Here is a 27,500-nt window from a genome sequence, read left to right on the forward strand (position 1 = left end):
TCTCTGAGTGCAAGGCTTTGGAAATCTGAAGCATGTCGGCCCTCTCTGAGTCCTTTGGAGTTTAATTATCCCTCCTGGTTAATCCCCATGCCTAGCCCATCTCTTGGAGTAGGAGATTGCATGTGCCATTCCCACCGCTTCCTGCTGTGAGGCCAGAACGCCTCCGATGATGATGAGCCTGTCCTCCTGCTCCCGTCTCTCACTCTCTCACTCTCTCTCTCGCTCGCTCCCTCTCTCTCTCTCTCCCTCATTCTCCTGTCTCTCTCTCTCTCCCTCTTTCTCCTGTCTCTCTCTGTCCCTCCCTCTCCATCCCTCTCGCTCTCCCTCTCCCTCTCTCTCACACTCTCTCTCTCCCTCTCTCTGTCCCTCCCTCTCCCTCTCCTTCTCTCTGTCCCTCCCTCTCCCTCCTTCTCTCTCCCTCTTTCTCTGTCCCTCTCTCTCCCTCTCTCTCTATCCCTCTCGCTCTCCCTCTCTCTCCCTCCCTCTCTCTCTTCCTCTCTCTCCTGTCTCTCTCTCTCCCTCCCTCGCTCTTTTTTTCTTTCTTCTCTCGCTTTGACGCCCACTCCCATCCCAGTCCTTAGGTGGTCACAGCATTACTATTTAATTGTTTTCTTGTCTTCTGACACCCTGTCTCAATGCCAAACAGACACAGGGACTTTCATATGAATTATTAATAACATAAATATGCATTAATAATATCAATATGCATTAATAATATCAACATGCACTGCTTGATACTGCTCTAGTGGTCTAGAAACAGGTTTAAATGTCTACATATATTCTGACATTCTAAAATATAAATGTGTACAGTTTAAAATATTCTAGTTGTTTACAACCGAGTATAAAGGCCTACACATGGAGTGTAACAGGCGTAGCCCCTCAGCTTAAAAAAACAGAACCATGCACATCTTAAATGTTTTTGTCATCTCAACCTGATAAACTATTATAACTATTATAACTATTCTCCTATAATGTTATAATACTGTATGAGAGACAGAAACTGTTCAGCCATCCTTCAGAGCAGTATATGGTCGTTAACTAATTTAATGGACATATAATATGCCGCTTAGTTCCACTGCTGCCAAACTCACTCTCTGACAGAGTTAGATGTTCTGGAGAAAATTCTGACATTGTGTCTACACTGCGACCCATAACAGCATTGCCACTATGCCAGAGAACCCAGTATCGGCGACCTAAGACAGAAGTCCTTTATCTTAAATGTGGATAATTGACGTTAAAGTCTGACTGCAGGATCTGGCTAAGTTATCATTGGCTAGATGGCAGCGGAATTTTCATCGGGACTGAATCTGTTCCAATCAGTTGCCCATGGCAGGGGGGGGACATATTTGTAAAATGAGATATGCAATAACACTACTTACAGGACTGAGCTTAGAGACATTTAACTGAGTCTTGTGTTAGTCAGTCACACTCAGATTTCTCCTCTTTTGTCCCAAATCATGTTTTTAAAGCGGTGAAAAGCTTTTAAATGTAACTGCTATACATTAGTCTATTCTAGAAGGCACGGCTCCATTCACCAGCTGTGAGGTCATCTCAATGCGCTGGCAGATACTGAGAGAGACAGACAGACAGACAGACAGACAGACAGACAGACAGAGACAGACAGACAGACAGACAGACAGACAGACAGACAGACAAGACAGACAGACAGACAGACAGACAGACAGACAGACAGTGAGGCGGATGTACCCTACAACAGATGGGTCATTGGGAGCAGGTTGCCAGAATTAGAGCTCCCAAAATGCAGAAAAGAAAAGAAATAATACATGAATAAATCAAACACAAACAACACAAAACAGGAAGAAGATTAAACGATGGACCAAGACATTCAGCACAAGCGAAGCAGCAGCAACAAAGTTAGGACTCATTCAGCTTTGGTGGCTGACGGATCGCTGTAGCAGGACATGAATGGACTCATTTAGTCATCGCTGTGTGCACAGACACTTTGAATGTTGACGGTCCTTTTTCAAAACCCCAACAAAGGACCTAATTCCCTGAGCAGGGATACTAGTGTGTAATTACCGAGTCGCTGAAGATAATTACGGGCCGCTAAAAGCTCCCACTCTCTGCATTTTGGCCTTTAAAGTCCTCCTGCACACCCAAGGAATGTGGCCTCACCAGGCGCAATGCATGCTGGGTCACCGTTTTAAACGAGGATGATGATGATGTGGTAAGCCAATCATGAGAAAAAAAACTCAACACACTGGAATTAGAGTGAAAATGAATTTCCAAGAGGCATGTCTATCTGCCGTAGCACTTAGAGTAGTGTATAATTTGGAAACTCGTTGTAATGTCTTAGACATAGCAATGAACATACTGTCTATTGGAAGCACTCTAAGATATCATAAAATGCTCTGTGTGTCTTGAAGGAGCGACACTCTTGGTATTTAATACATGTCTTAGTGATAATGAAATAAATCTCCATCGAGCCAATTCTGCTGTATGAGAAATGTTTAAATGAAAAGGGACAGCTCTGTCTGATATATCTGTGAGATAACTTTTATACATGTTGTGCCAGTCTACTGCAACTCTGCAGGATTTTTACATGGAGGTGGTTGTCTTCCCTGCCTGTCTGTCACACTCCAGGGTGGTATACATGTGTGTATATGTGTGTGTGTGTGTGTGTGTGTGTGTGTATGAGGGTGAGTGTGTGTGTTTGTGGTAACTTAGAATGTAAGCATAACTGTGTGTAAGTGAGTGTGTGAGTAGGAGTATGTATACGTAGAAGTGAGTAAGTGTGGAAGTGTGTGTGTGTGTCTCAGTGAAGGTGTGTGAGTGAGTGAGTGAATGTGTACATGAGTGAGCATGTGTGTGTGTGAGCGTGTGTGTGTTTGTGAGTGTGCATGAGTAAGCATGTTTGTGTGTGTGTGTGTGTGTGTGTGTGTGTGTGAGTGAGTGAGAGTGTACATGAGTGAGCATGTGTGTGTGTGCGTGTGTGTGTGTGTGTGTGAGTGAGTGAGAGTGTACATGAGTGAGCATGTGTGTGTGTGCGTGTGTGTGTGTGTGTGTGTGTGAGTGTGTGTGTGCATGAGTAAGCGTGTGTGTGTGTGTTAGAGAGTGAGTGGGTGCGTAACAGTGCTAGTGTCACAGTAACTGGCGTGGCTCTGCTGATGCTGCTGTGGTTGCCTGTGTGCAGAGTACAGCCGGCGTGGGAAGGACCGGCTGCACCACAACACCTCCCACCGCTTCACCCAGGGACTCAACATGCGCGCCGCCAAGTGCACCGTCTGCCTCGACACCGTCCACTTCGGAAGACAGGCCGCCACCTGCATCGGTACACACACACACACACACCCTACACACGTGCTCATATGCACACACACTGTACACACATAACAGTTTGCACACACACACTACACACATGCTCATTTGCATATGCATACATAAAGCATATGCATTCTCAGCTTACTCAGCTATTAACCCTCCCCTCTCCTCTCCTCTCATCTCTTCTCCCCTTTCCTTACCTCTCTCATCGTCTCTCATCTTCTCTCCTGTCCTGTCTTCTCCCCTCTCCTCTCCTCTCCTCCCCTCTCCTCTCCTCTCCTCACCTCTCTCCTCTCCTCCCCTCTCCTCTCCTCCCCTCTCCTCTCCTCTTCTCTCCTCTCCTCTCCTCTTCCCTCCTCTCCTCTTCTTCATTCCCTCCTCTCCTCTCCTTTCCTCTTCTCTCCTCTCCTTTCCTCTCCTCTCCTCTCCTCTCCTCTTCTTCATTCCCTCCTCTCCTCTCTTCTTCTCTCCTCTCCTCTCCTCCCGTCTCTTCCTCTTCTCCCCTCTCCTCTCCTCTCCTCTCCTCTCCTCTTCTCTCCTCTCCTCTTCTTCATTCCCTCCTCTTCATTCCCTCCTCTCTTTTCCTCTTCTCCCCTCTCTTCCTCTCCTCTCCTCTTCTCTCCTCTTCTCTCCTCTCCTCTCCTCTCCTCCCGTCTCTTCCTCTCCTCTCCTCTCCTCTCCTCTCTTCTCTGCAGAGTGCCATGCCCTGTGCCACCCCAAGTGCTCCCCGTACCTGCCTGCGTCCTGCGGGGTGCCCTCTGACTACAACATCCACTACTCGGAGGCGCTGTGTCGGGACAAGAGCAGCTCCCAGGGCCTGCCCCTGAAGGACAGCAACGGGCACGTGCATCTGGAGGCCTGGATGAAGATGCCCAGGTGTGCCCACTCACTGCACATCAATCCAGGGTCCATCCATCCCTGATCTGGCATAGACCCGCTGTCAGACACACGACACACTCAATAAAGGAATGTTACTCTGGATTCGTATCAGACACTCGACAAACTAAATAAAGGAACGTTACTCTGGATTCCTATCAGACACACGACACACTAAATATAGAAACGTTACACTGGATTCGTATCAGACACACGACACACTAAATAAAGGAACGTTACCGATCCGCTCAAAAAAACCAGGGGAGGATTTCTACTCTCGGCACCTGTAATACACACCTCTAGGATCATTATGGAGAAGACTGAAAACAGGAAACAGATAATATAGAGAAAGCAACAAAAACAATATGGCAGTCAACTAAATTATTTAATTGTGTCTGTTTTCTCTCTCTCTCTCTTTCTCTCTCTGTATATCTCTCTTTTTGTGTGTGTGTGTGTGTTCACAGGAATGGAAAGCGAGGCCAGGGCTGGGAAGGGAGATATGTGATGCTGGAGGGGACTAAAGTGGTCCTCTACGAGGCAGAGCCCAGAGAAGGTTCATAACCCTTAACCCCTGACCCCTGACCTCTAACCCTAACCCTTACCCTAACCCTCTCTACGAGACAGAGCCCAGAGAAGGTTCATAACCCCTAGCCCCTGCCAAAACCTCATATCAAAACCATTCAGAAATACGTCTGTCTATCAGTTATGTTGGACATGATCTGCTCTATGCAGCTACACACAGCATAATGATAGTGTCATCAGTAGGAGGCACACAGTGCAGTGCTCTTTGTCACAGTGCTAAATAAGTAAATAAAACAAAATACAAACAATCTCATGCAGGTTTCAGTCTGGAGGTGCAGGTTGAGATTCTTTGACTGTGCTCTGTTAGTCCTAGTGAAGTAAGTGGATGAATTTCAGGTGATGTTGAGTTTATCTTCTCCCTTAGACTCTTCGACCCTTGTAAAATCAGTGAATGAGTTTGAGCTGTGTATCTCTGTTTCCTTAGACCCTTGTAAAATCAGTGAATGAGTTTGAGCTGTGTATCTCTGTTAACTTAGACTCTGTAAAATCAGTGAATGAGTTTGAGCTGTGTATCTCTGTTAACTTAGACTCTGTAAAATCATGAGTTTGAGCTGTGTATCTCTGTTAACTTAGACTCTGTAAAATCAGTGAATGAGTTTGAGCTGTGCATCTCTGTTTCCTTAGACTCTGTAAAATCAGTGAATGAGTTTGAGCTGTGCATCTCTGTTTCCTTAGACTCTGTAAAATCATTGAATGAGTTTGAGCTGTGCATCTCTGTTTCCTTAGACTCTGTAAAATCAGTGAATGAGTTTGAGCTGTGCATCTCTGTTTCCTTAGACTCTGTAAAATCAGTGAATGAGTTTGAGCTGTGCATCTCTGTTTCCTTAGACTCTGTAAAATCAGTGAATGAGTTTGAGCTGTGCATCTTGACGGATGTTTCTGCGTCTCATTTAGATTCAGTGAAGTCAGTGTATGAGTCTGTGCTCATGGATATCTCTGCGTCTCATTTAGAGTCAGTGAAGTGGATGGATGAGTTTGAGCTGATGATGAGTTTGCCTTTCCCCTCAGACTCAGTCAAGCCCGTGGATGAGTTTGAGCTGTGCATCTCTGACGGAGAGGTGATGGTGCACGGAGCGGTCGGGGCGTCAGAGCTCCCCAACACGGCCAAGTCAGGTAACCTCACCACTGTACTCTAACCAACTACCTGCTGGTATGTCTGCATAAAGTCAGGTAACTTCACCGCTGCACTTTACCCAACTACCTGCTGGTATGTCTGCATAAAGTCAGGTAACTTCACCACTGCATTCTAACCAACTCCCTGCTGGTATGTCTGCATAAAGTCAGGTAACTTCACCACTGCATTCTAACCAACTCCCTGCTGGTATGTCTGCATAAAGTAGATATGGGTGAAGGACTCTGAATAAATCCAGTAACAAATACATGACGAAAAACTAGTCTCTCATACACACTAAATACTTTGTTTACATTTGTGTTTATTTCTTTTTAGGAATGTGCCTGTAAATATGATCCTGAACCAGATGATAACAGTAACTGATTAGACCCGTCCACAACACTGATATTGCAAAACATTTTGACAGTCAAAATATTTTGACAGTTTTAACAGTAACCAGAGTAGATGAGTCCCGTAACACAACATGCTGTATTGTAATGTGTTTAGGCCTATTTAGTGTGTTTTTTAAGCACTACAGTATGTGTGTGTGTGTGTGTGTGTGTTTCAGACATGCAGTTTGTGCTGAAGCTGGAGTCTCACCCGCACCCCCACACGACGTGCTGGCCGGGGCAGACGCTCTACTTCATGGCCTCCAGCTTCCCGGAGAAGCAGCGCTGGGTGGCCGTCATGGAGGCTCTCGTGGCCGGGGGACGCAGCTCGCGGGAGAAGGCCGAGTCCGACGCTGTGAGTGCCAGCCAGGGCCGTGTGTGTGTGTGTGTGTGTGTGTGTGTGTGTGTGTGTGTGTGTGTGTGTGTGTGTGTGTGTGTGATTGTGTGTGTGCCCGCTGTGGGGTTAAATGATTAGACAGCTGATTCCTGAAAAGCACAGCAGAAGCTCTCAGCAGAAAGTATCCACACAACAAAGCCTAGGGAGCCTGCCCCCCTTCCACACACACACACACACACACACACACACACACACACAACAAAGCCCAGGGTGCCTGCCACACACACACACAACAAAGCCCAGGGAGCCTCGCACACGCACACACACACACACACACACACACACACACACACACACACACACACACACACACACACACACACACACACACACACACACACACACACACACAACAAAGCCCAGGCAGCCTGCCAATAAACAGCACCTCCTCGCTGTGTCTGTTCATTCCCATAGTCTCATGTACACTCTCCTTCCTGATGGTGTTTACTGTTGTCACATGTCACCAATGCTGATGGCCTTTGTTGTCATGCAGAAACTGCTGGGGAACTCCCTGCTGAAGCTGGAGGGGGACGACAGGCTGGACATCAACTGCACTCTGCCTCTGACCGATCAGGTATGGGGATGATCTCAGGCCGCTTCTTGGCCAATCAGCAGCAGCCCCTAGCGCTTGAGCCAATCAGCAGCAGCTCCTAGCGCTTGAGCCAATCAGCAGCAGCCCATAGCTCTTGAGCCTCTTTAACTGATCTGGACCCCCAGCATCCGTCTGCTAAACCTGTACCTCATCAGGTCTGCATGAGGAGTCCAGAGACAGATCTGCAGATCGAAATTAGCTAGTAGCTACATCTGGTACAAAGCATCTTTCATCTTTTTTGAGATTAATGTATTTTGTACATGGTCCCTGAAATAAATAAATAAATAAATAAAAATATAATAACATCAACAGTATATACTAGAGATATGGTTGAACTATTCTAGGATATCCTGTTATGGTTGTAATGCTGTAATGTTTAGATTGTCGTGAGTAAGTGGTGTGTGTGTGTGTCTGTGTGTGTGTCCAGATTGTCCTGGTGGGTTCTGAGGAGGGTCTATACGCTCTGAACGTCATCAAGAACTCCCTCACACACATCCCAGGCTTGGGCAGCGTCTTCCAGATCCATATCCTCAAAGAGCAGGACAAGCTCCTCATGATCGTTGGTGAGCTCAGACATCACCGCACTATAAAGTGTATTATTGTGTGTGTGTGTGTGTGTGTGTGTGTGTGTGTGTGTCTGTGTGTGTGTTAGACACACACAGACACACACACACACACAATAATACAGCTCTGAAACTACACTTTTTCTAACTATCTATTTTACTTTGTTATATTGGTGTTATGTTCGCAATGACTAACGCTGACAGTAAGTGTTGTTGTAATGTCTGTGTTTGGCCTGTAGGGGATGAGAGGGCACTGTGCTTGCTGGAGATAAAGAAGGTGAAGCTGTCTCTGTCTCAGTCTCACCTGCCCAGTCTGGCTGATCTTGCTCCGTTCATCTTTGAGACGGTGAAGGGATGCCACCTCTTCTCCGCGGGCAGGGTAAGGCCCTGGACCAGAGGGCACAGTGCTATACAGTCTACATATTGTGCTATACAATGTACATATAACATACTCTACATTTACTTTCATTCATTCAGCAGACAAAGCAGCGTGCAGCATAGTACAGATAGACATTTTCTACCATAAGTCTGTATGTTTAACCCATGACCTTTGTGTTGTTAGCACCAGGTTCTACCAGTTGAGGTCAGAATCGTTAGAGCTTTTTCTACTAGAGCACTTTCTCTACAGTTGAGCTTAGTGTTGATAGTGCTTTCTCTACCAGTTGAGATTGGTGTGGTTAGCGCTTCCTCTACCGGTTGAGCTTAATATTGTTAGCACTTTCTCTACTAGTTGAGCTTAGTGTTGTTAGCAATTTCTCTAATAGTTTAGCTACAGGAACACTTCATAAACACAAATTGATGATACATGTATTGCTACTTTATATAGTGTATTAGACTATATATTCATTGGTGATGAGGAAATGTCGTTGCTTTCAGATTGACAATGGGTCCTGCATCTGTGCTGCAATGCCTAACAAAGTGACCATCCTACGCTACAATGACAATCTCAGCAAGTTCTGCATCCGTAAGGTACAGTACGCATTCAAGCTAAGCACAAGAACAAGTACGTAGCATTTCTGTAGTTCTCAAACTAATTATGTAGTGGTTTTGCAGTTGCCGGTTTTAGCGTTGAAACTCAATACTGGACCGATTTCGATCGCTAATTGTTCTTAGTAAAAGTTTGGATCCAAAAAGACATAAAATAGAACCCAGGTTGAAAAATCCAGAAGTTTCCCTGTAGATAAAGTACGTACATAACGTTTTCAGAGCGAGTTATTTTGTAAGGACTACACCAGACTAATACAACAGTACACACTAGGCACCCAGATCCCTTGTGTATGACTGTCCAGCTAGCCCTGGGGTGTAACGGTCTAATGATTACTGTTCCCCTGAATGGTTCCGCTTCTCCAGGAGATTGAGACGCTGGAACCCTGTAGCTGTGTCCACTTCACCAGCTACAGCATCATCATCGGCACAAACAAGTTCTACGAGATCGAGATGAAGCAGTATGTGCTGGAGGGTGAGTGGGAGCGCACACACACGCACACAGCTAAGGGTGCACTGGCCCCAGACGCGTTGAGTTTGGCCCAGATGTGACACTCATCATTAGTAGAATCATCAGGGAAGTAGAAGCCTTGCAGCTGAGCTCATCTGTTGGAGTCATATATACACACGCGTGAGGTTTCTGTGTGTGAGCACAGACTGGTTACAGGGCAGCCAGATGAACAGAGGAGTAGCTCCCAGGCTCAGGATGTAGAGTAGTAGTTACAGAGAAGCCTGGCCTGGCCTGGCCGAATAGCACCACCTAGCGGTAGAATTAATCAAATGTTTATCAAGCCTGATGTGTTGACAACTGTATTTCACCAAAGCGCTTTACAAACTTAACTATACAAACATAAAATGTAGCATACAGTAGCATAAAAATAAATACAAATAAATGAACCAAGAAATGCCTCACACGACAATGACAAAGATTGAGACAGCTAAACGCAGTTGAACTGCAGTATGGCTGAGTGTTTCAGAGTGCTACCTGTGTGTGTGTGTGTGTGTGTGTGTGTGTGTGTGTGTGTGTAACGTCTCCCTCTGCCTGCTGCTGTTGCAGAGTTCCTGGATAAGAACGACCTGTCTCTGGCGTCTGCGGTGTACGCGGCCTCAGCCCACAGTTTCCCTATAGCCATCATGCAGGTGTCCAGCACTCCCCAGAAGGAGGAGTACCTGCTCTGCTTCCACGGTCTGTCCCTCCGCACCCCTACAGACACCAGACTGACCCTCCGCACCCCTACAGACACCAGACTGTCCCTCTGCACCCCTACAGACACCAGACTGTCCCTCTGCACCCCTACAGACACCAGACTGTCCCTCCGCACCCCTACAGACACCAGACTGCTCTCTGGCCGAACAGCATGACATTTATTACACACCGAGATGCTTTGATAGATTGGATGGACGGCATCAAATAAACATTTATGAATTGCTAAGGAATTGTCTGGATAAATGTATTCATATTCAATTCAGTTCAATTTTAATTTAAACAATCAAATTGTCTGAACCCCCTTCACGTGTATTTTTGTTTACTTTGTGGGATCATGTGTGAAGTGTCAGCTACATCTGTGTGACAGCAGGTGTGTGTTTTCTGTTCCACTGTGACAGAGTTTGGAGTGTTTGTGGACTCGTACGGCAGGAGGAGCCGTCCTGATGACCTGAAGTGGAGCCGAGCGCCTCTGGCCTTTGGTGAACTTCCTGTTTGACCTTCCTGTTTGACCTCATCCTACCACCCTACTAGTCTCAGACACTAACACATGTGTTAATATAAAACTTCCTGTTTGACCTCACCCTACCACCCCACTAGTCTTAGACACTAACACATGTGTTATATAAATCTGTACATATGTATAGACATATAAACATGACCATCAATATATGTTCTTTACATAATTTCGGGTGTTTTCAGAGTTGTGTGTAATTTCGTATCTGATGTGTTCTCCACCACAGCATTCAGAGAGCCCTATTTGTTTGTTACGTACTTCAACTCCTTGGATGTGATGGAGGTCCTGAGCCACTCTCCTCTGGGGTAAAACACCTCTGTCTTCAGCATTATACCCTCCTCTGGGGTAAAACACCTCTGTCTTTAGCATTATACCCTCCTCTGGGGTAAAACACCACCATCTTCAGCATTATGCAATTAGAAAAGGCTGCCAACCCTAGACCTTATATAAGTTAGATGAGTTATACAACATAAGTGAGCAACATGTTCCAGGAAGAAGGGATCATGTGGCTGGAATCGCAGAGCCATAAATAACAATAAAGTCAAATAACTCTTTAAACTCTTGAAGTTATTGGTAGTCATTATTTCATAATGTTCCTTTTTGTCACCACCTGAAAGAAATACATGTGCTTGCTTGGCTGTAGGCCCAGTAAACTATAACCACCTTTACACACTGTCCACTCCTGTACTTATGTGACCTTTCACCTTCACAGACCTTCGTCTTGTGCTCACCTGGACATCCCAAACCCTCGCTACCTGGGCCCAGCCATCTCGTCCGGTGCCATCTACCTGGCCTCGTCTTACCAGAACAAGCTCCGGGTCATCTGCTGCAAGGGCAGCCTGGTGCGGGAGTCTGGGGAACTGCACCGGACCGGGTCCAGCCGGAGGTTAGCACTTCTGACCTGAGATACTGGACCCACAGGCTGGGGCCTTCAATGGGGGAAAACCACTGCGTTTAGTTAAGATTTAAGGGCTTTTAGTTTAGATTTAAGGGCATTTAGTTAAGATTTAAGTTTAGTTTAGTTCATTGTCATTTTAGGAATAATGGGATCATTTTGAATTTAATTCAATTCATTTTATTCATATAGCATCATTAACAATGAGGACTGTCTCAAGGTGCTTACAGAAGCCAAAGCCTCATTTATGTGCGACACTGTGGCTCTGTCTTGGACTCTGATGTTTAAGTCCTTGAATTTGCATGTCTCAAATTGAAGTAGATTCCCATCTCTTCAAGGACTATGGGCACCATTTTAACATTTTAATATCCATGGATCATGTGGTCTCTCCGCCTCTTCCTGTTTAATATCCATGTATTAAATGGTCTCTCTGCCACTTCCTGTTTAGTATCCATGGATCATGTGGTCTTTCTGCCACTTCCTGTTTAGTATCCATGGATCATGTGGTCTCTCCGCCTCTTCCTGTTTAATATCCATGTGTCATGTGGTCTCTCTGCCTCTTCCTGTTTAATATCCATGTGTCATGTGGACTCTCTGCCTCTTCCTGTTTAATATCCATGGATCATGTGGTCTCTCCGCCTCTTCCTGTTTAACCCGCTGCTCTCCTCTGACCCGCAGCAGACTGGAACCAGGGGACAGCACTGACGTCGAGGCTCTCTTCTACGACCACAACAGCAGTCCCAACAAGCGCGGGCCGCCCACCTACACCGAGCACATCTCCAAGCGCTTGGCCTCCGGGCCGGCCAGCCAGGACGGCGGAGGGCTGCACCGCGAGCCAAGCACCCCGCACCGATACCGCGAGGGCCGCACCGAGTTCCGCCGCGACAAGTCGCCCGCGCGGCCGCTCGAACGCGAAAAGTCGCCCGGCAGGGTCCTGGACAGCCGCAGGGAGCGCTCGCCGGGCAGGTTCGACGACCGCGACCGCGACCGCAGCAGTTCCCGCCACCACAGCAGCTCCGTCCGCACCCAGCTCACACCTGTTAACAAGGTACGCTGTTGCCATGGCAACATGGCATTCCCCTATCCGTATCTGACTGGCAAAATTCCATCAGACAATCTTAAACTGCCATATAGTCGGATGAGTGCCCTCTAGTGGCGTGGCTTTCTAGGCAGCTCCGCTTCTCATGTTATGACTAATACGACTCATCTGCTCGTCTAATGCAAGTCCTCCCATAGATTAGTTTTCACGGACACATCAAGTCCTGATCCTTCCAGAGTCAGGTAAGTCCTCCCATAGATTAGTTTTCACGGAGACATCAAGTCCTGATCCTTCCAGAGTCAGGCAAGTCCTCCCATAGATTAGTTTTCACGGAGACATCAAGTCCTGATCCTTCCAGAGTCAGGTAAGTCCTCCCATAGATTAGTTTCCACGGAGACATCAAGTCCTGATCCTTCCAGAGTCAGGTAAGTCCTCCCATAGATTAGTTTTTACGGAGACATCAAGTCCTGATCCTTCCAGAGTCAGGTAAGTCCTCCCATAGATTAGTTTCCACGGAGACATCAAGTCCTGATCCTTCCAGAGTCAGGTAAGTCCTCCTATGTAAACAGCAGCATATCCTTTAACCCCTGACCTTTGACCTGTGTGTGTCTCCTGGTGTAGGTGTGGGACCAGTCTTCGGTCTGAGGACGCCAGCAGGAGGAGAGGGGGAATAAAGCACTAAGAGCCATGGAGAGCCATACTTCTACTACCCCACACGGGGGCAAATCCATACACGTACCCCTACAGGGGGCAGAGCCTCCGCCCAGCCCAGCCGGTGCCATGCGCATTGCCGTCCCTTTGCTTCAGTGTTTCGGACGCTCTCTTGCACAGCGGACCGCCTTCCATCTAGAGTGTCATGACGACGCCTTGTGTGTTTGTTTTTTAAATATTAAACCCTTAGCGTACCGATTTATTTAAGAGTGATTTAACAACACCCGAAGCCACAAGCGACATGCAAATCAAGTTTTGCCTATACTCTTTCTATGTGTGCCATTACTCTTGAATTATTCTTCAGATTGAAGTTTGCATTCAGTACCCTGAATGTTTTAAGTGTAGCAGAAGTTGTGCATTGTAAACACACACGCAGGGTGTGTGTTCCGTAGGAAGGTCTCTGAGTCTGAGGGGGAAAGATGGCATGAATTAACAAACCAATCTCACTGAGCCCAATGTTTAAGCACATCGTAGGTTTACCATTGCTTCTATACTGTAAATAGGATCATTTCTGTTTTTATAGTTCAAGGGTATAAGTGGCTGGTTGAGCCAAGACTATTTTTATGAACAACGTGTTTGTAATGAGTGTTGAAACTAGAGTTTCCTACTTGAAAAGATGAAAATGATGAAATATAGTAGTTAGGCTACTACTTTGGGAAGGAATGGCTAATAAGTGAATGATTCAATATTATTGAGGGAAATCCGTTTTCAGCTTGTAATATGTAATAAAAATGAGACTCGGTATGTCTTGCTACAAGTGTCCTTGTGCTGTTCCTGTACACTAGTACTTTCTTGAGGTATTCGGCGTTTGCTTACTGGACTCATCGAGGACCGCCGAGTGATTCCCACCGGACGGTGTGCTCTGGCGCCCTCTGCTGCTTTGATGACGGATGTTCCTCCTCCTTTCCCCATGCCGTGACCGTTACTTCCATTTGTCCTCAGGGTTCGTTTGGGACTCGTACCGCTTCGTTTTTCTCGTGAAAACTACGCACCACAACCGCCGAACTGCATCTACAGGTCTTCAGAGGAGGGTGTAACCAAAAATCAGGAGCGCAAACTCGAAGCATGAGATAATCTTTCTCGACTTTGTTTTCATGTCAAGTTATCACTTATATTGTGTATTTGATGAATAAAAAATGTTGATGTTCAATGATAACGAAGCAGCTTTATCTGATTTGTAAGGAAAAAGTTTAACTAAATTAAAACACAACATGAATACTCTAAGGATGTCTTGATTTTTTCCACCCAGGTATTTGTTGATGCCAGACTTTATTTTAAGGATTAAGGCATTTTCATACTATAGACATTAAAGACCTATAGTGTTACTTTTACAGTTAGCAGCAAGCAACCTATGGTTGTTTTAAAAGCCAAAGACAATTACAAAACAGTCTAAAAGTTGTTCTGCCATGGTTCTCCACAGGCTGCTATGCCAAGGGTAACACACTGAGCATGTGCAACGACACAAGACAGGGTACAGCGACAGTGAAGAAGAGACGAATAGCACAGCTGTTTTATTTTTGAGTTTTATTTCGTCTGTGACCATATCTATTGTAAAGATAGAGATAACAATGTGAAAAAAATAAAACCATGGAATAAATCTTTTTTTTTTTCTTCTCTTGTGCGGTAACAACTTCACATTCATGGATTGATGGTGATTCTCAATTTTTTGTGTGTGGCGGAGAACTGGAGAATTCTACCCACAGTCTCGCATACACAGAGCAACCAAAGCCCGCGGCCCATGGGGTGGGCAGGGCCCATACAGGTGCCCTCACACACGAGGGACACGCTTCTCACCCCACTGGGCTAAGCACGCGCCTGGAGGTTTGTGTTACACTTTTAAATCAACCAAATGCACTTACGTATCAGAAGTACCCCGGTGGCCGAAGGACCGACTGTACAGCTTGCTTGTTATATTATGGAGTATCTTGGGGGGCAGCTGCTGTGTTCTCTTGCCCCGTTACAAAAAAAGTCTTTGCCTCTCTCTGGGGCTTAATCCTAAACTGGCACTCAACACGCACACTGCTCTAGCTTAAGGGGCGCTCATTCTGTCCAGCATCTCACAACAGGCAGGTTGCCAAAAACAATGACCTCAAGTAGCTCCTGAGTGTGTGTGTGTGTGTGTATGTGTGTGTGTGTGTATGTGTGTATGTGTGTATGTGTGTATGTGTGTATGTGTGTGTGTGTGCGTGTGTGCGTGTGTAAGCGCGTGTGTATGTGTGCGTGTGTATGTGTGTGTGTGTGTGTGCGTGTGTGTGTGTGTGTGTGTGTGTGTGTGTGTGTATGCGCGTGTGTATGCGCGTGTGTGTGTCTTGTTTGAAATGACTGCCCTTTCCGTGTCCAGGCAGTTCATACATGAAGGTCATCCTAACACACTCGCCCTCTCCCTCCCATTCAGGGGCTGTCTTTACGTCAACACTGATTATCTTGTGGCAACTGAATTGTCGTCAGACTGTTGAGATGCGTCTCAGACACAACAGGGAAATCAAATAAATAAAGGTGCGACAACAGAGCCAACAAAGAGACCACTGCAGCATAAAAAAGAAAAAACGACCAAAGAAAAACACATCAGCAGACCATCCTCTGCTCTTTGAAACAAACACAGAAATCCCCACGTCGAGGACCCAAAACAGAGCCTATTCATCTCTGTGAATCACAAAAAGAAAACAAGTGAGAGAGAAAATAACAAGCTAAAAAAACAAAAACATTTTTGGTGACTAATTTAGCAAGCCACTATTTGAGAATTCTATACAATTTTCTTACACGCTATATATTCATCTGTATATATTATCTCAATTATTTATTTACTTTACAAAAGAGAGACACGCCAGTTAGCATCTCACTGATTGGATGAGGACAGGGGAGGGGATGTTTGGGGGCTTGTGATTGGTTAAACCCCCTCATTTGACAGCAGGACGAGCTAAATGCCCACAGCACCCTCTGCTGGGACCAGAAGGCTCTGCAGTGTTCAAGGTGCCCTGATGAGGTGGAAACTGGGGTCAAGGGGTCAAGATTAGATTTGACAGCTATAAAAATAAAAACATCCCCCAGGTAAAAAGAAAAGACTGGATTCCTCTTCATACTGGAAAAGACAATGAGAGGTGTTTCTAAACTGAGATTGTACTTCAGAGCTGGGCTAGCTTACAGACTTTGCCAGTGTGCTTTTGTGTGTGTGTATGTGCTTGTTTGTTTATGTGTGTGTGTGTGTGTGTGTGGGGTTCCAGTCTTTGGGTTGTACTGTGGAATGTATTGAAGAAGCTGAACTCAAAATGGTTCACCACAGCATTCACACCCTGTGTGTGTGTGTTTATGTGTTAATGTGTGTGTGTGTGTGTTTATGTGTTAATGTGTGTGTGTGTGTGTGTGTGTTCACAAAGGGAGTGTAAGGCAGGCTGATTTGCCATTCCTGGGGTTAAAATCAATCCTGTTCTTCACTTCTTCAGGACCATTACCACACAGCTCCTAACGGCTTGTTATTATAAACAGCAGCGAGCGCTCAATCAACTCCACCCTCAGTCAGATCAGTTAGTCAGTCACAGAAACAGACAGTCTGGTCTGTCTGTCTGTCTGTAACAGAGTCAGTCACAGATACAGACTGGTCTGTCTGTCTGTAACAGCGTCAGTCACATATACTCACAACAAACACACAGTCAGTCATAAAGGCCAGTTCCTCAAACAATTCTTTCCTCTTTCAGTCAGTCAGCCAGATAGATAACCTTTGTCACTGTCAGTCAGCCAGATAGATAGAGAACCTTGGACACAGTCAGTCAGTCAGTCAGTCACACTATAAATTCGTCAGAGAATAATCCAGCCTGTACCAACTTGTTCAAACACACCGAGTTAGAGAGTCATCATACAGTCACAAACACAGCCAATCAAGTCCACCAGCCACACAGTCTAGTCGTGCAGTCAGTCAGTACTACAGTCAGTCAGTACTACAGTCAGTCAGTTATACAGTCAGTCCCATTCAAATTCTCAGCCAGACTCAGTCGGTCAGATGGTCAGTGAAACAGTCAAATGATCAGACAGTTCATGTCAAAGTGTCTTCCAATATACCAAACGGTCCTGCCCTGTAATAATGTGGAGAGAGTCAGATCTCAGACACAGACAGAATACACACTTAGAGTGTGTGAAGAACCCTCTGAACACCCAACATATCATCCTGCCTTCACCAGCACTCCTGAGTGCTTCCCCCTGTGGACCTGTGTGTGTGTGTGGTGTGTGTGTGTGTGTGTGTGTGTGTCTGTGTGTTTGGGGGTGCTACCATGTCTCTGCACACACTGGCCATCCAAAGTGCTCAGCTTCGGTAAAAAAAAAAAAAAAACACATCCCAACAACTCCTATCCACTCCCCTCATCCGTTTCTATATGCTCATACTCACACACACACACACACACACACACACACACACACACACACACACCACTGAATTCCCTTTCCCCCAGGGGTAGGAAAGTCCCAGCTGTCCAGAGCACCACTACTGTCTGTGCAAAACACACAAACAAACAAACAAACAAAACAAAACAAAAAAACTCATTTTGCCGTCCTTCCTCAACTCCTCCGCCGAGCTCCAAGGCCACAGAGGGGGGGGGGGGGCCGTGCAGCCTGGTTGCCCCCCAGACAGGCTGCCGCGGGTGGGGGGGGGGGGTGCAGTGGAGAGAGGGGTGGAGGTGGAGGTGGATGTGGGCTAGTTGGAGCTGGTAGTGATGGGCTTCTCCAGCTCCATCTGGCTGGGCGTGGCGGTGGTGGTGGCAGCCTGCAGGCTGCTGAAGCATGTCTTGCACACGCGGCTGGGCTCAAACAGCTGCTGGCTGGGCACCGGGATCTTCTGATCGCAGCAGCTGCCACAGAACACGTTCCCACAGTTCCTGCAGGGGGCGGCAGAGAGCAGAGACGAAGGGGGGGGGGATAGTGAGAGGAGAGAGAGATAGATAGATAGATAGATAGAGAGGACAGCAGAGGACGAGTGAAAGAGTGAGAGGGGAATAGAAGAGAGACAGAGTGAGAATAATGTGGGGGGGATTAGGAGCAAAAGGAGGGAGATAGATGAGAATGTGAGGGAGAGAGAGAGAGAGAAAGAGGGATAGAGACAGAGAGAGAGAGAGAGAGAGAGAGAGGGAAGTAGATTAATACATTATTCAAGCCATTAGGTTTTCTTCAGGGAGTTTAATTATTGTTCTCATTTGTTTTTTTCTACAATTGTCCTCATTTTCCTGTGATGGAAAACACACACACTCTCTCTCTCATTCACACATGCGCACACACACACATGCGCACACACACACACACACACACACACACACACAAACAGGGTGGTGATTCATTTGCTGGCATGTCTTGTAGTAGAACTCTGAAAGAACCCAGCGGAACAGTGAGCACAAACAGATGGGAGGCTTTGTTCAGTTAGTGTGGAACCAGCTTCACACAGTGGCTAGTCAGGGTGACACACACACACACACACACACACACACACACACACACACACACACACACACACAGCATAAATGACACACTGCATCCCAGGCAGGTCAGTAAGGTGCTGTGGATCAAAGCATGTGAATCAATGACCTTGGAACACAAACATTTGCATGCTTGCATGCACGCACCCGCACACACACACACACACACACACACACACACACACACACACACACACACACACACACACACACACACACACACACACACACACACACACACACACACACACACACACACACACACACACACACACACACACACATTTGAATCTCCATAAATGCGACTACATCATCTAACTCTCATCTGGTTGCTATTCCAGCCATCTACGGTGGCCTAGAAGGCCACACCTTGTGGTAAGTTTGAGCTGCTCAGAGTGTCAGGCAGGCAGGGCTGTGGCGCTAACACACATGTACCCTGTTCAGGGGCATCTGTCTGCTCAAATACCCCAGATACTTGCCCTCCGCCACTCCCATTTCCTCCTGTAAAATCCTTAAACCTTCTCAGGTCCTCAGATAGACAGACTCACAAACAGACTCACACACACACACACACACACACACACACACACACACACACACACACACACACACACACACACACACACACACACACACAGACTTTATTTCTCTTTCTCACACACACATCTAATACAATCTGGTATGTCAGAGCCGTACAGCGTGAGGGCCTCACAGTTAGAGAAAGCTAAAGCATGAGAGTGTGTGAGAGTGATGGCTTTAACACCATGCAGGAAGCTAGGGAGTGTTAAGAGGTCAAACTGGGGATGGAGGGAGGGATAAGGTAGAGGAGGAGAGAGAGAGGGATGGTGGACAGAGAGAGAGAGAAAGAGAGACAGAGAGATTGAGAGAGAGAGAGAGAGAGAGAGAGTAGTTTCTCACCAGGCCTCTTCTACAGGTGCCTTGGTTCTGTTAGAGAAGTGGAGACAATGGACAAGAGCTGCTGAGAATGAGAAAACTGGAGATATTCACTCACACACACTTACACACACACACACACACACACACACAAGACTACACAACAAACATTCACTGTATCTGACTCCTGTCCCCTGTCCTGTCCAGTTAGACACACAGCTCACTTTTCTGTATCCTCAAACATACACACAGACACACACTATGCATTTGGGATACCTGTCAGTGTTTGGGAATGGTGCAGCATATCTGTGGTGTGCGGGATGTTCCTTTGAGGCGAAGGCTTTCCTATCTCACCTGACTGGCATGGGGTGTGTGGAGTTCCGTCAGTGCAGAGGAACAGGGCCACAGTGACAACCTGCAGAACTGGCACACGGCCTTTAATAGCTAACTATGGGGAAACTGCCTTTAATAGCTAATCCCTAACTATGGGGAAACGGCCTTTAATAGCTGATCCCAACTATGGGGAGACGCCCTTTAATAGCTGATCCCTAACTATGGGGAGACGGCCTTTAATAGCTGATCCCTAACTATGGGGAGACGGCCTTTAATAGCTGATCCCAACTATGGGGAGACGCCCTTTAATAGCTGATCCCAACTATGGGGAGACGGCCTTTAATAGCTGATCCCTAACTATGGGGAGACGGCCTTTAATAGCTGATCCCAACTATGGGGAGACGGCCTTTAATAGCTATATGGGGAAATGTGTGCGGTTGAGACTGATGTGAACCTCTGGCTGTGCTCCGACACAAACACTTCCACATGCAGAAGAGGAGAAACAGTAGGTGGGAAAATGTCATGATTCGCAACTTACAGAGAAGTGACCGGGAACATTCAGATGGAATCATTCTTGCAACTTCTTTTGTTACAAGTTGTTTTCTATCCCTCCTTTCTGCATCATTATGTGATTGCACAAGCAACTAACATATTGTTCTTCTTAAGTATTATTGTTTTCATTTGTATTATTACTCTGCCGGTTTTTGGCACCTTACCTCCACCCACAGTGTTCACAATAACATTCTAGAATCCACAGGTCCTCCTTAATGCTGTATACTTGTGCACCGCTTTTTGATAAAGCCACTCGTTATTTTTTAATTGCTGTTATTAATTGCTTATTTTCGCATTGGAAATGAACAGGGGGCAATAGGACACTGCTCGGCGTGGGCACGTCGGGTCGCTAGAGTATGAAGAAATTAATGTTGTAGCTCGCCTCCACCAACTCATTTCTTGAAACCATCACACATTGCTAAGCAACAGTAAACAAAACCAGTAGGCTGCTATCGATAGAATGCATGAAGCTGACTCTGAATACACTCTGAATTATGTTTTAATGAGATCTTCAAATGTAAAAAAAACTGTTATGGTGGATCTACAGATCCCTTTTTGCTCTGGCAGTTGCTAATATCCTACAGGCACACCCTATACTGTATCTCTGGCTACACTACCGTTACTAACCAAACTACATGAAACTGATGAATGCTTTAAAGATCAAATGATAAAATAGCACAGGACAGGTCATGCCACCACCAAGGGCAAAGACAACAGACGTTCTTCAAAGATTGTGCATTGCACAAAATAAATGGAAACCATCAACTCATTCTGAAGCCAGCCTCTGCCACCATGAAAGACATGGGTATGATCTGCCAGGGAGGACGCATGCTACTCATACGCCCACCTTATCTGTAGTGAGTCTTTGGATTGGTTTAGGAGTTTACCTGTTACGCGAGTCTGTGTCCAGAGTCTGTGATTGCCTGTGGAGCACACATCTTGTGTGAGTGTGAGTGTGAGTGTGAGTGTGAGTGTGCGTGTGTGTGTGTGCAAGTACCTGCAGTGGTGTTTCCTGGTGGCCAACCAGAACCTGCTCTCGCAGCCGTAGCACTGTGCAGCCAGGTGGTCGGGGTACCACCGCGTCACCTGCAGGGGGCGATCATCAACACACACACACACACACATATTACTAACCTGCACGGGGGAACATGGTCAGGAAGATCAGTGTCATTTCCCTTTACCGTAGCTTGGTTTAACTCAGAGAACCATGGGGAGAGGGTCAAAACCGAGGGGGTCTGGGATAGATAAAGACCCTCTATAATGAAAAGGGGCCATGCCATAAATTGTGAGAGGGGTCGTGGTTCTGTGGTTGTAGCTTAGTGTACCATAGCCCGCTGATTGACTTGGTTAGCTTAGCTTAGCTTGGCCTAGTTTAGATCGTCTTAGATGTAGTTAGCTTGGCTTAAATTACTGTTGGGGCGTAGTATGGCTTAGTGTAACTGAACTTCATATACTGTGTTTGAGTGTAGTATAGCCTTAGTGTAACTGTACTGCGTGCACTGTTAGGGTGTAGTTTAGTGCACTACTGTGTGATTTAGTGCAGTCCCACCTCAGTGTCCTGCTTGTCCACCTGCTCCCAGCTGGCCTCAGAGAAGAGCTCTGTGCTGCAGCGTGACAGGCAGTTAGGGTCCAGATTAAAGTCTGAGTCTGTGATTGAGGTCTGAGAAAGACAGAAAACAGGGTCACTATTAAAGTGAGAGTTGGTGACTGAGATTTCTGACAGACATACAGATAGTCAGGCAAAGAGACAGGCAGACCGGGTTAGATTTAGACCGAGGTACTGGTGTTGTCTTAGTGGGAATCAGAGCTAAAACCTGTTAGATGTACAGGAGATGCTGTGTCACTTGACCAGTGATTAGGTGTTAAATGCGGTTTCACTTGACCAGTGTTTAGGTGTTAAATGCTGTTTCACTTGACCAGTGTTCAGGTGTTAAATAAGGTGTTAAATGCGGTGTCACTTGACCAGTGTTTATGTGTTAAATGCGGTTTCACTTGACCAGTGTTTAGGTGTTAAATGCGGTTTCACTTGACCAGTGATAAGGTGTTAAATGCGGTGTTACTTGACCAGTGTTCAGGTGTTAAATGCGGTGTCACTTGACCAGTGTTCAGGTGTTAAATGCGGTGTTACTTGACCAGTGATAAGGTGTTAAATGCTGTGTCACTTGACCAGTGTTTAGGTGTTAAATGCTGTGACACTTGACCAGTGTTTAGGTGTTAAATGCGGTGTCACTTGACCAGTGTTCAGGTGTTAAATGCGGTTTCACTTGACCAGTGTTTAGGTGTTAAATGCTGTTTCACTTGACCAGTGTTCAGGTGTTAAATGCGGTGTTACTTGACCAGTGATAAGGTGTTAAATGCTGTGTCACTTGACCAGTGTTTAGGTGTTAAATGCGGTGTCACTTGACCAGTGTTCAGGTGTTAAATGCGGTGTCACTTGACCAGTGATTAGGTGTTAAATGCTGTGTTACTTGACCAGTGATAAGGTGTTAAATGTGGTGTTACTTGACCAGTGTTTAAGTGTTAAATGCTGTGTCACTTGACCAGTGTTCAGGTGTTAAATGCGGTGTTACTTGACCAGTGATAAGGTGTTAAATGCTGTGTCACTTGACCAGTGTTTAGGTGTTAAATGCGGTGTCACTTGACCAGTGTTTAGGTGTTAAATGCTGTGTCACTTGACCAGTGATAAGGTGTTAAATGCTGTGTCACTTGACCAGTGTTTAGGTGTTAAATGCGGTGTCACTTGACCAGTGTTCAGGTGTTAAATGCTGTGTTACTTGACCAGCGATAAGGTGTTAAATGCGGTGTTACTTGACCAGTGTTTAGGTGTTAAATGCTGTGTCACTTGACCAGTGTTTAGGTGTTAAATGCGGTTTCACTTGACCAGTGTTTAGGTGTTAAATGCTGTTTCACTTGACCAGTGTTCAAGTGTTAAATGCTGTGTTACTTGACCAGTGATAAGGTGTTAAATGTGGTGTTACTTGACCAGTGTTTAAGTGTTAAATGCGGTGTTAACTCCCGTACCACTTCGTCTCCCACGTCCCCGTTGAGGCGCCCCGCCCCGGTGGCCTGCTGGCTCTCCAGGCGGCTCCAGAGCTCCTGCACCTGCCGCTTGAGCGCCTCCACCTCGGCCTGGTGGAGCGCGTCGATCTGCCGCAGCCGCTGCTGCACCACGTCCGTGTGCATGGCCAGCCCGTCCTCGTCCAGGTGGCTGCGGCTGGTCACCTGCTCGGGGCTCGCCGCCGCCGCCCTTGCCATGAGGCCGTGCAGGCAGCGGTGCTGAGAGCAGCTGCCGCGGTGCAGGAGGTACGGGTGCGTTGAGGAGGGCAGAGGGGGCGGCATGGGCGGGTAGGCGGGGGCGTACTGCAGCGTCAGCGAGCCACAGCTGGCAGCAGAGAGTTGCCGACTGAGTGGGGCGCGTTCACCGTTGCTCCGAGCCCACAGGGGGGTGCCGGACTCGGGCTCCCAGCTCTCGCCATTGCAGGGGGGGGAGGCGTCTGGGGTGGGGGCGGGGGCCAAGGCACTGAGAGAGGGGCGCTGGGAGGTGCTGGGGAGGCGGGGGGCGCTAGCGGGCTCCGGGGTGGCTTCGGACTCTGTGCTGTCTGGTCTCGTCGGGCCGGGGCTCTGCTCGTCGCCGGGCTGCCCTCGCGAGCTGGGAGGAGGGGGGGAGGCCAGGGGGTCCAGGCGGGGCGCGATGGTGGACCCCTCCTCGGTGAGCGTCTCGGTAGAGCTCTCCAGCAGGGACAGCCTCTTGTCCAGCTGCTCCGGGAGCTGGGGTTCTGGTTCTGGTTCTGGTTCTGGTTCTGGTTCTGGCCCGACAGGCTGCTCTGGGTCCAGCCGCTCCGGGGGCTGAGGTTCCGGCCCGACAGGCTGCTCTGGCTCCTCCGCTCTCTCCGAGCCGTTGCTCATAGTCCTGAGGGCAGCAGGCATCTGCTGGCAGGGGGCAGGGGTAAGAGGGCTGGAGGCAGAGGGAACGCCGAGCTCGCCCGGCTCCTGGCTCTCTAGCACCCCCTGAGGCTCTGGAGTGGGAGCAGCGAGGGAGCCGTTCACAGTGTGCGTGTGCACACCATTCAGTTTCAGTCCAGCGTCGGTGTGTGTTAACGTCTCGGCGATCGTGGCCCCGGGAGTGTCCACTCCGTTGGCAAAGCCGTCCGGCGCGGTTCTGTTCATGCAGATGGCACCGCGGGCTCCTGTCCTGCCAGCATGGGCGTTGACGTTCCCCTGACGCCCCTTGACTGCCGCCGCGTCCTCCGTCGCCCCCTGCAGGGCGTTCTCCATCTGACCCACTGAAACAGCTGGCTCCAGTTCCTCCCCATTCAGCTCCTCCCCCATTGCCTCTCCTGTCCTAGTGCCGTTAACCTTCACGTTCTCCACGTGCCCTGGTTCCGCCCCGTTTTCCACGTTCTCTGGTTCAGCGCCGTCCACCGGTCCCGTTCTCACCCCGTTGGGCCCCATTGGCGCTCCGGGCTGCCCGGCGGGTTTCTCGTCCTGATCCGGTTCCGGCCCGGCTCCGCGGTTGACCTCCAGAGAGCGCCGGTGATCCTGCCACTTCTCGTTCAGGCTGGGGTCGCTGGAGCGGCGGTTCGGGAACACCTCGCACGCGCTCGGCAGGTTGTCAAACGACCGTGTCTTTGGACGCCTGGGGGAGAGAGCAGTGAGATTCCATTCCATTCAATTAAATTCAATTAAATTCAATTAAATTCAATTCAATTCAATTCAATTCAATTCAATTCAATTCAATTCAATTCAATTCAATTCGGTTTTATTCATTTAAGTGGACCAAAATTTGCATGTGCATACAAGTACCGGCTCAGGGTCAAGAGAAAACAAAATCCATTCACGCTAATTATTCATTTAGCTGAGGCTTTTATCCAAAGCAATTTTTCAGTAGATATACACATTTTCATCAGCATGTTTGCTCCATGCTACTGGAGACAGTGGTGGCAGAGGCAAAGAAAAACTTTTAACAGGACGATATCTTCAGCAGAACCTGGCTTTGAAAAAAGGTGTGTGTGTGTGTGTGTGTGTGTGTGCGCATGTGGGGAGGGATGTCTATCTGCCTACAGCTAGCCAAAGTGAAATACAGGAGAGACGTTGAGAAGGGGAAAGACAAGGAGGACGAGGACAGGTGGAGGAGCCATGGGGAGTAAAACAAAAGAGCAGTGTTCAATGTGTGTGTGTCTGTGTGTGTCTGGATGTGTGCCTGTGTGTGTGTGTGTGTGTGTGTGTGTGTGTGTGTGTGTAATGGGCTGGTGGTGATTAATGGAAACTCGATGCTTGTGTGGAAAGGTTAGCGCACACTAATACCTCAAAGGCTGATCATATTACTGCCACAGATTATGAGATCAGCGCAGCAATCAAAGCTAAAGAGCCAATCACAGCAAACACACACACACACACACACACACACACACACACACACACACATTAGGCCAGTACGTCATCTCGGCCGGGTTCCCAACATATGTCCAGCCTACTGGGAGGGGCAATTACTGCTGGTCACTAATGTCTATGGAGTGGACGTGCCTGAACAGCCCCTGGACATTACTGATTCAGCAAGTGAGCATCCTAGGACGGATCCAGCCCTCATCCGCATCAGTTGCCCCCATACATACAATCAGTAGGGATTTAAAGCAAAAATGTGTAGTTTTCACCCTACAAGTTGTTCAGAAACAGCACTGAGAACCTGTCACTGATTATCTCTGTTCCGTGTGTCAGTCTAAAGCGCTGTTGTGCTCTAGGAACCCTCTGTTCCGTGTGTCAGTCTAAAGCGCTGTTGTGCTCTAGGAACCTTCTGTTCCATGTGTCAGTCTACAGCGCTGTTGTGTTTCCCCCTTTCAGCTGTTGCAGTGTAGGCTGTAGTATGTTGCACAGGAAATGGCCCAACATGTGGTGGCGAGTGTGGAAATGTATATGCTACATGTTATTAGGTGACGTGCCATCCATGAGGCCAAGCATGTGTTCATGTGAGGCTATAGGCCAAACTCTTCCTACAGAGAGTACTAACAGGATGTTGGTTATTCCAAGGCATATGCAACAAGTCATTACGCTGATGTGTGTGTGTGTGTGTGTGTGTGTGTGTGTGTGTGTGTTTCAGACCCACCTGCCCAGGAGCTGGTCCTCAGGGTGGCCCCCTGGTGTGGGGTAGGGCACACAGGAGTCGTCCGAGGGCGTGGTGGGCAAGGAGCAAGGGAGGTACACGCCCGTCCACAACATCAGGTTCCGCACGTGACACACTGGGTGCAACACCTGCAGGAGAGAATGGGCATGGATTAAACACACACACACACACACACACACACACACAATGAAGCCCTCTTTGACTAACGTAACATTTATTTAGATTAAATACAGACACACTTTTAACTATTTAAATGTATGTTACCATATCACTTTTGACTTATATCTGTAAACCTGTATTCCCTTATTGTTATTGGACGTTCTTCCGTGGCGGGAGAAGAAGTTTGTTTAAAGTCTTTTCAGTCAGACTATCTCTAACAATGGGGACAACAAATGAGGAGACAGAACAAAACCACAATGAAAAGCGTGACTGTGTGCATCCTGTAGCCCTGACACAGATCACACACACACACCCTCACATCACACACACTCACACACACACACACACACACACACACACAGACAGACACAGATGATATTTCACATTCTTAACAGGTCACCGAGGCCTTCATTTCTCTCCTATTCTCTACAATCAGGGTTAAGGAAGACCAAACCAAAACAAGATAAAGAGAGCGAGATCATGAGTGAAAAACCGAGAGATTAAGAAGGAAACGGACAATAATACGAGAGAAAGACAGAAAGACAGAAAGAGAAAAGTTGCCAGATGGAAATCTTGACACCGGTGAAGGAGGGCCAACACCCACTGGGGGCGGATGCACACGGCGAACGCACCCAACATTCTTAACCACCCAATTACAGTGATCCGGTCAAAGCGGTGAAAACAAGACTTTAACAAGCAATAGTTTAAAGCATAACAATGACAAAAACACAGTGTTTCAGTGCAATTTAAATTTGCAATGGATAGACAGATATTACTTTATTACTCTTTATTAGCTAACTGCTAACTACTAAATACTGCTATATAAGCTGGGTAATGTTAGTTTGT

At 47.4% G+C, this 27,500-nt stretch overlaps 2 protein-coding genes across 7 annotated transcripts in view; one reads left to right on the top strand and one right to left on the bottom strand.

Annotated features, from left to right (window-relative positions):
* LOC105891590 (citron Rho-interacting kinase) overlaps positions 1–13,773 on the top strand; it is a 63,385-nt gene extending 49,612 nt beyond the window's left edge. The window contains exons 24-39 of the mRNA XM_031570871.2: positions 3,155–3,292; positions 3,978–4,158; positions 4,623–4,711; positions 5,749–5,853; positions 6,420–6,595; positions 7,131–7,211; positions 7,657–7,792; positions 8,032–8,171; positions 8,669–8,761; positions 9,143–9,251; positions 9,834–9,962; positions 10,382–10,462; positions 10,724–10,802; positions 11,210–11,383; positions 12,071–12,440; positions 13,053–13,773. Of these exons, the coding sequence (XP_031426731.1) occupies positions 3,155–3,292; positions 3,978–4,158; positions 4,623–4,711; positions 5,749–5,853; positions 6,420–6,595; positions 7,131–7,211; positions 7,657–7,792; positions 8,032–8,171; positions 8,669–8,761; positions 9,143–9,251; positions 9,834–9,962; positions 10,382–10,462; positions 10,724–10,802; positions 11,210–11,383; positions 12,071–12,440; positions 13,053–13,076 (2,105 nt within the window). The 3' untranslated portion in view covers positions 13,077–13,773. The remainder of the gene's footprint in view (positions 1–3,154; positions 3,293–3,977; positions 4,159–4,622; positions 4,712–5,748; positions 5,854–6,419; positions 6,596–7,130; positions 7,212–7,656; positions 7,793–8,031; positions 8,172–8,668; positions 8,762–9,142; positions 9,252–9,833; positions 9,963–10,381; positions 10,463–10,723; positions 10,803–11,209; positions 11,384–12,070; positions 12,441–13,052) is intronic.
* Positions 13,774–16,821: 3,048 nt separating this feature from the next.
* The window catches only part of mtmr3 (myotubularin related protein 3), a 33,023-nt gene continuing 22,344 nt past the window's right edge, over positions 16,822–27,500 (bottom strand). For 4 of the 6 annotated variants that reach the window (XM_031570858.1, XM_031570855.1, XM_031570857.1 and 1 more), the window contains 6 exons: positions 26,478–26,623; positions 23,399–25,013; positions 21,927–22,037; positions 21,375–21,463; positions 19,517–19,543; positions 16,822–18,007 (listed from right to left, as the gene is read on the bottom strand). In XM_031570858.1, the coding sequence (XP_031426718.1) occupies positions 17,827–18,007; positions 19,517–19,543; positions 21,375–21,463; positions 21,927–22,037; positions 23,399–25,013; positions 26,478–26,623 (2,169 nt within the window). In that variant the 3' untranslated portion in view covers positions 16,822–17,826. The remainder of the gene's footprint in view (positions 18,008–19,516; positions 19,544–21,374; positions 21,464–21,926; positions 22,038–23,398; positions 25,014–26,477; positions 26,624–27,500) is intronic. The other 2 variants (XM_031570861.1, XM_031570859.1) reach the window with 1 other exon arrangement.

The sequence above is a fragment of the Clupea harengus genome, chromosome 7, assembly GCF_900700415.2.
Source record: "Clupea harengus chromosome 7, Ch_v2.0.2, whole genome shotgun sequence".
NCBI lineage: Eukaryota > Metazoa > Chordata > Actinopteri > Clupeiformes > Clupeidae > Clupea > Clupea harengus.